The sequence below is a fragment of the Poecilia reticulata genome, chromosome 18, assembly GCF_904066995.2.
Source record: "Poecilia reticulata chromosome 18, P_reticulata-male-v2, whole genome shotgun sequence".
Classification (NCBI taxonomy): domain Eukaryota; kingdom Metazoa; phylum Chordata; class Actinopteri; order Cyprinodontiformes; family Poeciliidae; genus Poecilia; species Poecilia reticulata.
The window spans coordinates 24666600-24679044 of NC_088847.1; the positions used below are offsets into that span (position 1 = coordinate 24666600).

The 12445-nt window shown below is 49.9% G+C and overlaps 1 protein-coding gene across 1 annotated transcript in view; it reads right to left on the reverse strand.

Moving 5' to 3' along the window:
• Window positions 1-11335, reverse strand: part of LOC103460316 (kinesin-like protein KIF1C) — a 22306-nt gene extending 10971 nt beyond the window's left edge. Inside the window, exons 1-16 of the mRNA XM_081599075.1 lie at window positions 11208-11335; window positions 8032-8108; window positions 7834-7912; window positions 7642-7742; window positions 7506-7571; window positions 7251-7429; window positions 6457-6568; window positions 4908-4985; window positions 4766-4831; window positions 4621-4699; window positions 4231-4309; window positions 4007-4155; window positions 1748-1855; window positions 1530-1672; window positions 1375-1454; window positions 438-513 (exon numbers count right to left, since the gene is read on the reverse strand). Coding sequence (XP_081455201.1) covers window positions 438-513; window positions 1375-1454; window positions 1530-1672; window positions 1748-1855; window positions 4007-4155; window positions 4231-4309; window positions 4621-4699; window positions 4766-4831; window positions 4908-4985; window positions 6457-6568; window positions 7251-7429; window positions 7506-7571; window positions 7642-7742; window positions 7834-7912; window positions 8032-8108; window positions 11208-11313 — 1578 coding nt within the window. The 5' untranslated portion in view covers window positions 11314-11335. The remainder of the gene's footprint in view (window positions 1-437; window positions 514-1374; window positions 1455-1529; window positions 1673-1747; window positions 1856-4006; window positions 4156-4230; window positions 4310-4620; window positions 4700-4765; window positions 4832-4907; window positions 4986-6456; window positions 6569-7250; window positions 7430-7505; window positions 7572-7641; window positions 7743-7833; window positions 7913-8031; window positions 8109-11207) is intronic.
• Window positions 11336-12445: the final 1110 nt, after the last annotated feature.

Consider the following 12445-nt stretch of genomic DNA (forward strand, 5'->3'; position numbering starts at 1 on the left):
AAAATTAGCTTAACGCTAAAGGAGAGTTAGCTAAGAGCGCTAAAGGTTTCAAAGTTAGCTTAGCGCTAAAGGAGAGTTAGCTAAGAGCGCTAGAGGTTTCAAAGTTAGTTTAGCGCTAAAGGTTTCAAAGTTAGCTTAGCGCTAAAGGAGAAATAGCTTAGTGCTAAAGGAGAGTTAGCTTAGCGCTAAAGGAGAGTTAGCTTAGCGCTAAAGGAGAGTTAGCTCCTCTGTTAGCGCGTTAGCAGAAACGTCACTGAAGGAAACACTCAGCAGAAGTTCTGGTCCAAACTGGAGGTACTGATGTTCTCCACAGGGATCCCAGTATGGCCTGAATGTTACCAGTAACACCAGTAAAACAAACAGGACGACGGAATCCAGCAACAATCTGGAACAACAGCATGAATTATGAATGAATGAACGTTACAGGATGAACTCACTCCTTTAGGGGAGAAAACTCCCAGAGTTCCTCCGTCCTCCTTTATGGACACGCCCATCTCTGCTAGCAGCGACTCCCTGAAACACAGACCGATGACAGGGTGAACCACGGTGACAGGGTGAACCACGGTGACAGGGTGAACCGCGGTGACAGGGTGAACCACGGTGACAGGGTGAACCGTGGTGACAGGGTGAACCATAGTGACAGGGTGAACCATAGTGAACTGTGGGGACAGGGTGAACCGTGGTGACAGGGTGAACTGGGATGACAGGGTAAACCGTGGTGACAGGGTGAACTGGGATGACAGGGTAAACCGTGGTGACAGGTGAACGGTGGTGACAGGGTGAACCGTGGTGAACCATAATGACAGGGTGAACCGTGGTGACAGGGTGAACCACTGTGAACTGTGGGGACAGGGTGAACCGTGGTGAACCATAATGACAGGGTGAACCGTGGTGACAGGTGAACGGTGGTGACAGGGTGAACCGTGGTGACAGGGTGAACCGTAGTGACAGGTGAACGGTGGTGACAGGGTGAACCGTGGTGAACCATAATGACAGGGTGAACCGCGGTGACAGGGTGAACTGGGATGACAGGGTAAACCGTGGTGACAGGTGAACGGTGGTGACAGGGTGAACCGTGGTGAATCATGGTGACAGGGTGAACCGGGGTGACAGGGTGAGCCGTAGTGACAGGGTGAACTGTAGTGAACCATAGTGACAGGGTGAGCCGTAGTGACAGGGTGAACTGTAGTGACAGGGTGAACCGTAGTGACAGGGTGAACCGTAGTGACAGGGTGAGCCGTAGTGACAGGGTGAACTGTAGTGACAGGGTGAACCGTAGTGACAGGGTGAACCGTGGTGAACCATAGTGACAGGGTGAACTGTAGTGAACCATAGTGACAGGGTGAGCCGTGGTGACAGGGTGAACGGCGCTACCTCTCCAGCCGGATGGACTCCGTCTTCCTCAGCTTCTCCTCCCACGTCTCGTTCAGCTCTGCGATGATTTTCTCCGTTTCCTGAACAGAAGCCAGAATCCGTCAGCGCTCCGTTAATCTGTCAGCTCCAGATTAAATAATCTGGTTACGTCCCACCATCAGCATCTCAGCCGCTTCCTCCTTGCTGATGGTTTCCGTAGCGACCGCCTCCTCTGCGTCCTGCCCGTTCTGGGTGGGGTGGGCGGAGTCAGCAGCTGCGTCTCCTGCAGGTGGAGCTTCAGCTTCAGCAGAAACAGAATCTGGGTCCAACAAGAACTCAAGATTAATTCAGTGACTTCCTACAAGCAGCAATACGAAGCAGTGAGGGGAGGCACCTGCAGGGGCGGAGTCTGCTGCAGCTGCCATCCCATTGGCTGTCGGGCTCAGCGGTGGGGGGGCGGCGGCCACGACTGCTGCCCCCACCAGGCTGATGTTGTTGTTGACTGTAGGAGAGAACAGGAGTCAGGTTTCACCGCTAACAGGCGGGAATGTCAGCAACACACACACACACACACACACACACACACACACACACACACACACACACACACACACACACACACACACACACACACACACACACACAGCTGCTGTCTGAAAATAACTCTGCTCTCACTCACAAACACAATCAGCTGCACAACATCTAGAATATTCCATGAATCCAGACGTTACCGACTGACCTGGACTTAAAGGGACAGTCTGAAACCTGCTGACTGATTGATTGATCTGCTATTGATACTGTAGGTCAGGGGTGTCAAACTCAATTTCACCGAGGGCCACTTCAGCATATTGGCCTCCCTCAACGGGCCACATTGACGGTGCAAATCAGGAGTGTCCAGGTCCAGTCCTCCAGACTGCAACTTTTACATGCATCCCTGTCAAAACACCCCAGACAAAAGGTTGACTTCCCTCATCAGCAGCAACTCAGTTCTATAGAGGCTTATAATGAGTCAATGATCCAGGTGTGTTAGATGAGGAACCATCTAAAGTTGCAGATTGCAGCTCTGGAAAACTAGACTTGGGCGGCCATAGCATAAATGTATGAAAATACAAATTTTAAGAATAAATTAAACACCTCGTATTGTTAAATATCGCTTTGGAGCGTCTGGTTAGGAAGCGCATTCAAAATCTTTGGTTGAAATGGCGCGTTAAATTCAAGTCTCCATTACAGACTAGATAAAACTAAAGAGAATGCAACGTTGTGTTGATCCGTTTGAGGAGCCGGTAATTTATCTTGAGGAAATAAATGACGACGCAGAAGTTAGTTAGACTGTAACATGCGCAGTCCGCTGTCAACCACTGCGGACGCGGCTGCGAAGAATTAAAAACCGCTGTGAGTAACTCATCCAGAAGATTTAACAAATGGAGCTTCTTGGTGCACATTACCCAGGAGAGCGGCGCTCTGGAGGAGCTGCAGACGGAACATCTGTCCGTTTCGGAGAAGCGAAACCACGCAAAACAACAACAAAAAATCCTGGTAAAAGCGCAAACCGGACCGCACAGGGCAAAACACTCAGAGTTCAGTTGATCTGTTTGGACCAGACAGATCCAACTGACTGATGAATTAGCGCAGATTTTTCTGCAGAGGAGGAAGTGCGTTCAGACCCCAGCGGGTGAAGTGATGCTAATTTAAGTGAAGTCGCTTAATTTATTTTATTAAAAGTTACTGAGGCCTCAGTCAGAGGTTTTTGTCACTACGGAGAAAAATGTAGATACATTTACCTGCTTAATTTGTGATGGGATCTGGATTCACGGTGAATATCAACTAAACCGCATAAAATGCGGCTAAATAGCCGATGTTAATATGGTTGTAATTTCACGGATAAAAATAGTACATGAACGATTTTTTTTTTATGTTGTCGGTCAAGATAACGGATAACAAAAAAAGTTCTAGCTGCCGCCCTGACACCAACTCACACACATCTTCATTCACAGTCTTGTAAATCGATGTTTCTTTTCTTGGGCATTTTGATGTTAGCTTGTCGATGTCTCAGTTTTATTCGCTGGGAAAATCAATAAGCAGCTTGAGGTGACTTTGCTGCTCTCTAGTGGCGAGAAGCCGTAATGTTGGCTGGTAACAATCGGAATGCATTATGGGAGATGCAGTTTGTAGTAAATTCGTGCTGAAAACCTATTTTAAGTCAATCATGGTCATATAAAACGCTGGGGGGCCACATAAAATGACATGGCGGGCCACATGTGGCCCGCGGGCCTTGAGTTTGACACATGTGCTGTAGGTGATCAGTTATGGCTGGATGCCAGATCAAACCATTAACTGGTTCCTAGAGACGCTGATGACAACATGAGGCCAACCTGCAGCTAGTGGACAAACCGGGTCACTTCCTGTCTGAGCAAGGCTGTTACCATGGAAACCAGCTTTCTCCCACCAGCTTTCATGGAATCCTAGATTACTTTTCCAAACCCATGTTTCCAGATCGGCTGGTGATTTATGGCTTTTAAAATAAAACAAAGGTTTAAATTTGGATGGATGTTAATGGAGCCGCTGAGTTTATGATGTTTTATATCAGGGTGAATTAATGAGAATGTTTCCATGTTGTCATGTGGTGCCGGTCCGGTCCGGTCGGGTCCGGTACCGGTGTTCTGCAGCAGCTCCTGCAGGCCCTGGGAGAACAGCAGGCTCCTCAGCCGGCCCACTTCGGCCTTCAGCTCCCGGATCAGCTTGGCGTTGGGATCCTCGTTGATGATGGCGTTGCAGCGGATCTGCTTGGCCCGGTCGGCGTACCTGGAAGCACACGGACGGGTCTGAGCGGTGTGGACCGGGTCGGACCGGGTCGGGGTAATCTGAGCGGGTTCTGACCTCAGGGTGCTCAGTGTTTCCTCGTAGTTGATGTCAGCAGGACTTAAAGCAGCGATCATGGCCGTCCGGGAGTTTCCTCCTGAGAAACACGACGAAACGTTAATAAGCGATGAAGCCGTCGCTGCTCTTCCTCACTGCTCTTCCTCACTGCTCTTCCTCACTGCTCTTCCTCACGCCGACCGGATCCGACAGGAAATCACCAAGCTCTTTCACAGTAAAAGCCTCCAGTTTAAATCTGTTATTGATTCGTATCATTAGTTATTCATTAGTTTCATGAATATTAACAGGATTAATAATCAGGATATTAAACTGCCTGAGTGTCTCTGCCAGCGATTCTGATGTAATCAATTTTGATTAGGGCTATAATCCGTGACGACCTTTGACCCTCACCCAGATTCTCCTTCAGCAGCCAGGTGAGAACAGAGTCTCTGTAGGGGATGAAGTCACTTTTCCTCTTCTTGTTGCTTTGCTGCAGACAAACAGGAAGCTGTTACTTTTCACATTAAAATGATTTAAATGTTTTGATAAACTTTACCATTTCTGCCAGCGCTGATATCACTTTTCCCAGCGTGGTCAGAGATTTGTTGATGTTGGCTCCTTCCTGTGTGAAAACCACAGCAGACATGAGCGAACCGGGATGGAAACAGACCGGCTGTGGCCCACGCCTGACCTCTGACCTTCAGCCGGGTGCCCTTTGCCCCCGAGGAGTCTGCGCGCTCGCTGCCAGCCAGGTCCACCAGGCTGATCTTGCTGACCTGCAGAGGCAGAAGGCGGTGAAGAGGAGCGACCGGACCGGATCAGACCAACTGGACCAGAGCGACCGGACCGGATCAGACCAACCGGACCGACTGGACCAGAGCGACCGGACCGGACCGGATCAGACCAACTGGACCAGAGCGACCGGACCGGATCAGACCAACCGGACCGACTGGACCAGAGCGACCGGACCGGATCAGACCAACTGGACCAGAGCGACCGGACCGGATCAGACCAACCAGACCGACTGGACCAGAGCGACCGGACTGGACCGACTGGACCGACTGGACCAGAGCGAACGGACCGGACCGGACCAACTGGACCGACTGGACCAGAGCGAACGGACCGGACCGGACCAACTGGACCGACTGGACCAGAGCGACCGGATCAGACCAACTGGACCGACTGGACCAGAGCGAACGGACCGGACCGGACCGGATCAGACCAACTGGACCAACTGGACCAGAGCGACCGGACCGGACCGGATCAGACCAACCGGACCGACTGGACCAGACCGACCGGACCGACTGGACCAGAGCGACCGGACCGGACCGGATCAGACCAACTGGACCAGAGCGACCGGACCGGATCAGACCAACTGGACCGACTGGACCAGAGCGACCGGACCGGATCAGACCAACCGGACCGACTGGACCAGAGCGACCGGACCGGATCAGACCAACTGGACCGACTGGACCAGAGCGACCGGACCGGATCAGACCAACCGGACCGACTGGACCAGAGCGACCGGACCGGACCAGACCAACTGGACCGACTGGACCAGAGCGACCGGACCGGACCAGACCAACCGGACCGACTGGACCAGAGCGACCGGACCGGACCGGATCAGACCAACTGGATCAGCTGGACCAGAGCGACTGGACCGGATCGGATCAGACGAACTGAATCAGCTGGACCAGAGCGACCGGACCGGATCAGACCAACTGGACCAACTGGACCAGAGCGACCGGACCGGATCAGACCAACAACTGGACCAGAGCGACCGGACCGGATCAGACCAACTGGACCAGCTGGACCAGAGCGACCGGACCGGATCGGATCAGACCAACCGGACCAACTGGACCAGAGCGACCGGACCGGATCAGACCAACTGGACCAACTGGACCAGAGCGACCGGACCAACTGGACCAGAGCGACCGGACCGGATCAGACCAACTGGATCAGCTGGACCAGAGCGACTGGACCGGATCGGATCAGACCAACCAGACCGACTGGACCAGAGCGACCGGACCGGATCGGATCAGACCAACCGGACCGACTGGACCAGAGCGACCGGACCGGATCAGACCAACTGGACCGACTGGACCAGAGCGACCGGACCACTGGACCGACTGGACTGGACCGACTGGACCGGACCGGACCGACTGGTCCAGACAGGACAGGACCAACTGGTCCAACTGGACCGGACCGACTGGTCCAACCAGACCAAGCGGACCGGAGTGGACCCACCTTCTCTGTGTCCAGGCTGGTCATCTGGTCTCGGCGCTTCTGGGTGAAGACGATGGTGAAGACGGCGTGCGACCTGGACGACGTCTCGTTCATGTTGGTGGCAGCAACCGTCCTGCAATCAGTAATCAATACATTACTGATAATCAATCAGGTGGTTGCAGAGACGATCAAAGAAGGAAAATCATCAGATTTCTGTTTCTGCATCGCCTGTCATGGAAAAACTAATTTAATATTTAAGGACAAACTCAGTAGAAAAGATCCCAGCTGGTGACCAGTGCTCCCAGTGATCCCAGTGCTCCCAGTGATCCCAGTAGACGACATCCCAGATCAGAGCCTGAAGCTCAGAGAAATGACCAGAAACTAAACAGTCTCTGGTTTTAGACTCTACAGGTTTTAGTTAGCAGGTTAAAGGTCATAGCAGGATAATTATAATGAGTAAAAATACCCAGAATGCACAGCGGCACAAACGCTTCAGGCAGAGTCGATGTGGTCCAAACACATCGATACTGTCCTTCTAATCTACTGGAGGGAGCAGCATCAATGGTCCAGTCAAAGTCCACATTGTATTAGCATTAGCATTAGCGCACCATGTTGTTGTAGCCTTAGCTAACCAGCCTGTTGCTGTAGCAGCTAATGTTTATGTTCAGGGCAGCTAATGCTTCAGCTAGCTTCCACTGGTTTCATTTGGTTTCTGTCGTCCTGCTGGACGTCCCGGACCCGGTCTGACTGAACTCCAGCCCTAATCCAGCCGGGTCCAGAAGGTCCTGGCCCACAGAGGTCCCGCTCCGACTGACCGGGCTTTGTTGCCTTCGTCCATCAGCTCCCGGATGTCGGTGAATCCGGTGACGGCCAGTTTGGACAGGTCCTCCACGTACGGGCCCAGGATGGGATGCTCCCGGACTCGCAGGGATCCCTGAGACGTCGGGTTGAGCAGATCCCGGACCCGCTCACAGTAGATCTCCATGTAGGACACCTGCAGGCGGGACGAGGCGTGGGACCGGTCAGAGTCCGCTCAGGGAGAGCAGGAAGGGGACGGAGACGGCGCTTACCTCCGCTGAGTAGGTCAGGTCTGGGTCCATGTTCTGACCCGTCCTCTGGAACAGGTCCTCACACAGCTGAGGGCAGAGACACATCGGGCTCAGACGGAGTGGACCCGGTTCTGGGACACATGCAGAGGACACCAACCTGGGGGATGATCCCCTCCTGCCCCGGCTCCTGCTTTCCCATCATGGTGTAGCTTTTTCCCGCTCCGGTCTGACCGTAAGCAAATATGCACACATTGTATCCTGGAAGACACCAACCACACCGGATCAGAACCGCTCGACCCGACCCGACAGAACCCGCTGGAGGAGGATCCGCTGACACCAGACGTCTCACCTTCGAAGGCGTGCAGCAGCATCTCCTCCCCGATGTCCTTATAAACCTGCTTCTGAGACGCAAAGTTCTCATCTTCAGGCTGCAGGAACACAAACACAAGCTGCTGTTGCTGCAGAGTGTGTGTGTGTGTGTGTGTGTGTGTGTGTGTGTGTGTGTGTGTGTGTGTGTGTGTGTGTGTGTGTGTGTGTGTGTTGTTACCGTGGTGTGTGACCAGTAGGAATAGTCGAATGTGAAGGTCTTGGCTCCATCTTTGGGCTGTTTGGGGTTAGAGATGCCTGGAAGCAGAGAGAACATGAAGACAGGAGGTCAGAGACAGTTTCAGGATGAGGACATCCGTCGGGTCTGACACACGGTAGGAGCTAGTCAGAGCTAGTCGGGGTTAGCCAGGTGGTACCAGTACATAGAGCTAGCTAGGGTTAGCCGTAGTTAGCCAGGTGGTATCAGTACTAAGAGCTAGCTAGGGTTAGCCGTAGTTAGCCAGGTGGTATCAGTACTAAGAGCTAGCCAGAGTTAGCTGTAGTTAGCCAGGTGGTACCAGTACTTGGAGCTAGCCAGAGTTAGCTGTAGTTAGCCAGGTGGTACCAGTACTTAGAGCTAGCCAGAGTTAGCTGTAGTTAGCCAGGTGGTACCAGTACTTAGAGCTAGCCAGAGTTAGCCGTAGTTAGCCAGGTGGTACCAGTACTTAGAGCTAGCCAGAGTTAGCTGTAGTTAGCCAGGTGGTACCAGTACTTGGAGCTAGCCAGAGTTAGCTGTAGTTAGCCAGGTGGTACCAGTACTTAGAGCTAGCCAGAGTTAGCTGTAGTTAGCCAGGTGGTACCAGTACTTAGAGCTAGCCAGAGTTAGCTGTAGTTAGCCAGGTGGTACCAGTACTTGGAGCTAGCCAGAGTTAGCTGTAGTTAGTCAGGTGGTACCAGTACTTAGAGCTAGCCAGAGTTAGCTGTAGTTAGCCAGGTAGTACCAGTACTTAGAGCTAGCCAGAGTTAGCTGTAGTTAGCCAGGTGGTACCAATACTTGGAGCTAGACAGAGTTAGCTGTAGTTAGCCAGGTGGTACCAGTACTTAGAGCTAGCCAGGGTTAGCTGTAGTTAGCCAGGTGGTACCAGTACTTAGAGCTAGCCAGAGTTAGCTGTAGTTAGCCAGGTGGTACCAGTACTTGGAGCTAGACAGAGTTAGCTGTAGTTAGCCAGTTGGTATCAGTACTTAGAGCTAGCCAGAGTTAGCTGTAGTCAGCCAGTTGGTACCAGTACTTGGAGCTAGACAGAGTTAGCCGTAGTTAGCCAGGTGGTACCAGTACTTAGAGCTAGCCAGAGTTAGCCGTAGTTAGCCAGGTGGTACCAGTACTTAGAGCTAGCCAGAGTTAGCCGTAGTTAGCCAGGTGGTACCAGTACTTAGAGCTAGCCAGAGTTAGCTGTAGTTAGCCAGGTGGTACCAGTACTTGGAGCTAGCCAGAGTTAGCCGTAGTTAGCCAGGCGGTACCAGTACTTAGAGCTAGCCAGAGTTAGCTGTAGTCCAGGCCAGTTTGGTACCAGTACTTGGAGCTAGGGTTAGCCGTAGTTAGCCAGGTGGTATCAGTACTAAGAGCTAGCCAGAGCTAGCTGTAGTTAGCCAGGTGGTACCAGTACTTGGAGCTAGCCAGAGTTAGCTGTAGTTAGCCAGGTGGTACCAGTACTTGGAGCTAGCCAGAGTTAGCTGTAGTTAGCCAGGTGGTACCAGTACTTGGAGCTAGCCAGAGTTAGCCAGAGCGTCACACCCTACAGCTGCTGACCTGCAGGTGGAGCAGCCAGCATTCCCAGAACAGATGAGCAGCTCTGTGTGTGTGTGTGTGTGTGTGTGTGTGTGTGTGTGTGTGTGTGTGTGTGTGTGTGTGTGTGTGTGTGTGTGTGTGTTGGGACCTAAAAACAACCCGCTGCAGCGTCGTATATTAATATCCTGTGAGAGCGTCGGTGCATCAGCAGCAGGTCAGGAGGTCACATGACAATCTGAGTCTGCTAAGATCTGTTTCAACCTGCTAGCGTTCCTCATTGGAATCAATGGGAAACGTTAGCCTGCAGCTAACTGAGTCAGTCTTCACTCCTCTTCATGACTCTGGTTAAATAAGCCAATAATCAATAGTTTTTACATTTATTAGAGATATAAGAGGCATATTAAACCTGCCAGGGGTCATGATGCACAGCAGAGGAGTTTGAGATTCATAATTAAATATAATATTTGTATTTTTTTACAATTCAAAGTTTTGTCTTTAAATATATATTAACATAAACACAATTTAACAAATGAATAAAATGAGACATAATTTTTTTTTCAGAGAGTAAAAATCTGTTCATTATGATAAAAATTAGCATTTTATGAGAATAATTAGTTCATAGCAGTGGCTTCTTCAAAATATGGTATTAAAACTAATGTTTAAAATAACACGAAACAAAGAAGCTGAATATAATCTGTATGAATAGTAATGAGGCATGTTTCATGTGGTTTATCGTCACACCACACTTTTCAGATTTATATCAGTGAAAAAGGTATTTCATGTTTCATTTCCTTCTGCCTCAAACCAACAGCTTCATACTAGAAATATAAAGAAATAAAGTTATAACCACACTGTAAAAGGTGTTTTAAACGATGCTCTGATGAAGTGTGCTGTTATTGGTCAATAATTATTTTAATTATTAAAGTTGTGTTTCAAAGTTTCAGGCTGGAAGCTCAGATTGTCTCTGAATCCTAAAGGATTTTTAACCGAAACTCGATTCATATCCAGTCCAGATGGAGCAACTGGGAGCTGTGGGGCAGACCAAATGAGGACAGGAGCAGTGTGTGTGTTACAGAGTGTGTGTTACAGTGTGTGTGTGTGTTACTGTGTGTGTGTTACTGTGTGTGTGTTACTGTCTGAGTGTGTGTGTGTTACAGTGTGTGTGTGTCACTGTGTGTGTGTTAATGTGTGTGTGTTACTGTCTGAGTGTGTGTGTGTGTTACAGTGTGTGTTAGTCACTGTGTGTGTTACGTGTGTGTTACAGTGTGTGTTACAGTGTGTGTGTTACAGTGTGTGTGTGTGTGTTACTGTGTGTGTGTGTTACAGTGTGTGTGTTACAGTGTGTGTGTTACTGTGTGTGTTGTGTGTTACTGTGTGTGTGTGTTACAGTGTGTGTGTTACTGTGTGTGTGTGTGTGTGTGTGTGTGTGTTAGTCACTGTGTGTGTGTGTGTCACTGTGTGTGTGTGTTACAGTGTGTGTGTTACTGTGTGTGTGTTAGTCACTGTGTGTGTGTGTTACAGTGTGTGTTACAGTGTGTGTGTTACAGTGTGTGTGTTACAGTGTGTGTGTTACAGTGTGTGTGTTACAGTGTGTGTGTTACAGTGTGTGTGTCTCTCTCTCTCTCTCTTACAGGTGCTGTTCCCCTGCATCTGGATCACACTCTTGGCGTTGCGTCCCAGCTCTCTGGAGTTGAACGGCCGGACTCGCACCGCCACCTTCACCGAGGCGCCCGCCATGGTTTGGCTCCGCCCACTCCTCCTGCAGACAGCCAATCAGAGAGTCAGCAGCTTGCTCTGACCTTTGACCTGCTTTCTTCTTCTTCTCTCCTCTGTAATCCCTGGCTGTTTCCAGCCCTCCTTCTTCTTCTCTCCTCCTATTTTTCCAGGCTGAACTTTTCCTCCTCCCACATTCTTTCCTTCCCATTTTCTCTTTTCTTTACCTCTTTCATTCATTTTCTCCTCCTCGTCTGTTTTCCTTCTTTCCAGACTAAGCTATTATATTTCCATCTCTCTCTTTTCTGTTCACACTTTTTTCATCTTTGTTCCTCTTCTAACTCAGTTTTTCTCTCCTTTTCCTCTGTACCGTTCTTTTCCTGACAGATCCTCTCTCTCTCTCTCTCTCTCTCTCTCTCTCTCTCTCTCTCTCTCTCTCTCTCTGTTTTCTTCATTCCTGCTCCTGAACTCCTCCTCCATGTTTCCATTTTTTCTTTCTTTACATTCCTGCTCTCTGTTACGTCGCCGTGGAAACCGCCTGGTCTCCTTTCACCTCGGGTCTCTGTCTCTGTGTCTCTGTCCACTTCTGGACGTTGGACACACACAGCCAGCTGTTCTCCTGGAGGGGGGCGGCTCTGATATTGATTATCGATCGGCTCTGGAGGAACATTTGACCTCCTCACCTTTAAACTGCCTTTCTGATGAATTTAAATCTGATGAATTTAAATCTGATGAATTTAAATCTGATGAATTTAAATCTGATTAATTTAAATCTGGGCGTTTCATTGGCCTGTGCTGAGATCTTCTACACAGAAGATGTCTCACTCCTTCACTTCTCTTTGAACCAAACACAAAACCAATCTAAAGCTACTCTACACTCTACAGTAGCTTTCAGGCTACTTAGCATTAGCGTTGGAATGCTAATGCTAACATGACAAACACTCCTGCCTTCATTAGCACCAACTGAGCATGTGCAGAAATGTAAAACAGTCACACCAAAGGAAGAATAAAGAATAAACTAACTTAAGGATTATTGTTCTTTGTGTTTGGAATAGTTTGAACTTGGTTAAAGAAAATAAAATTAGATTACTGGTGTAACAAATGGAGTCCTGTCCCTTTAAACTGCTGTTTTCTACAGGTGTTGGATGAATCCGTT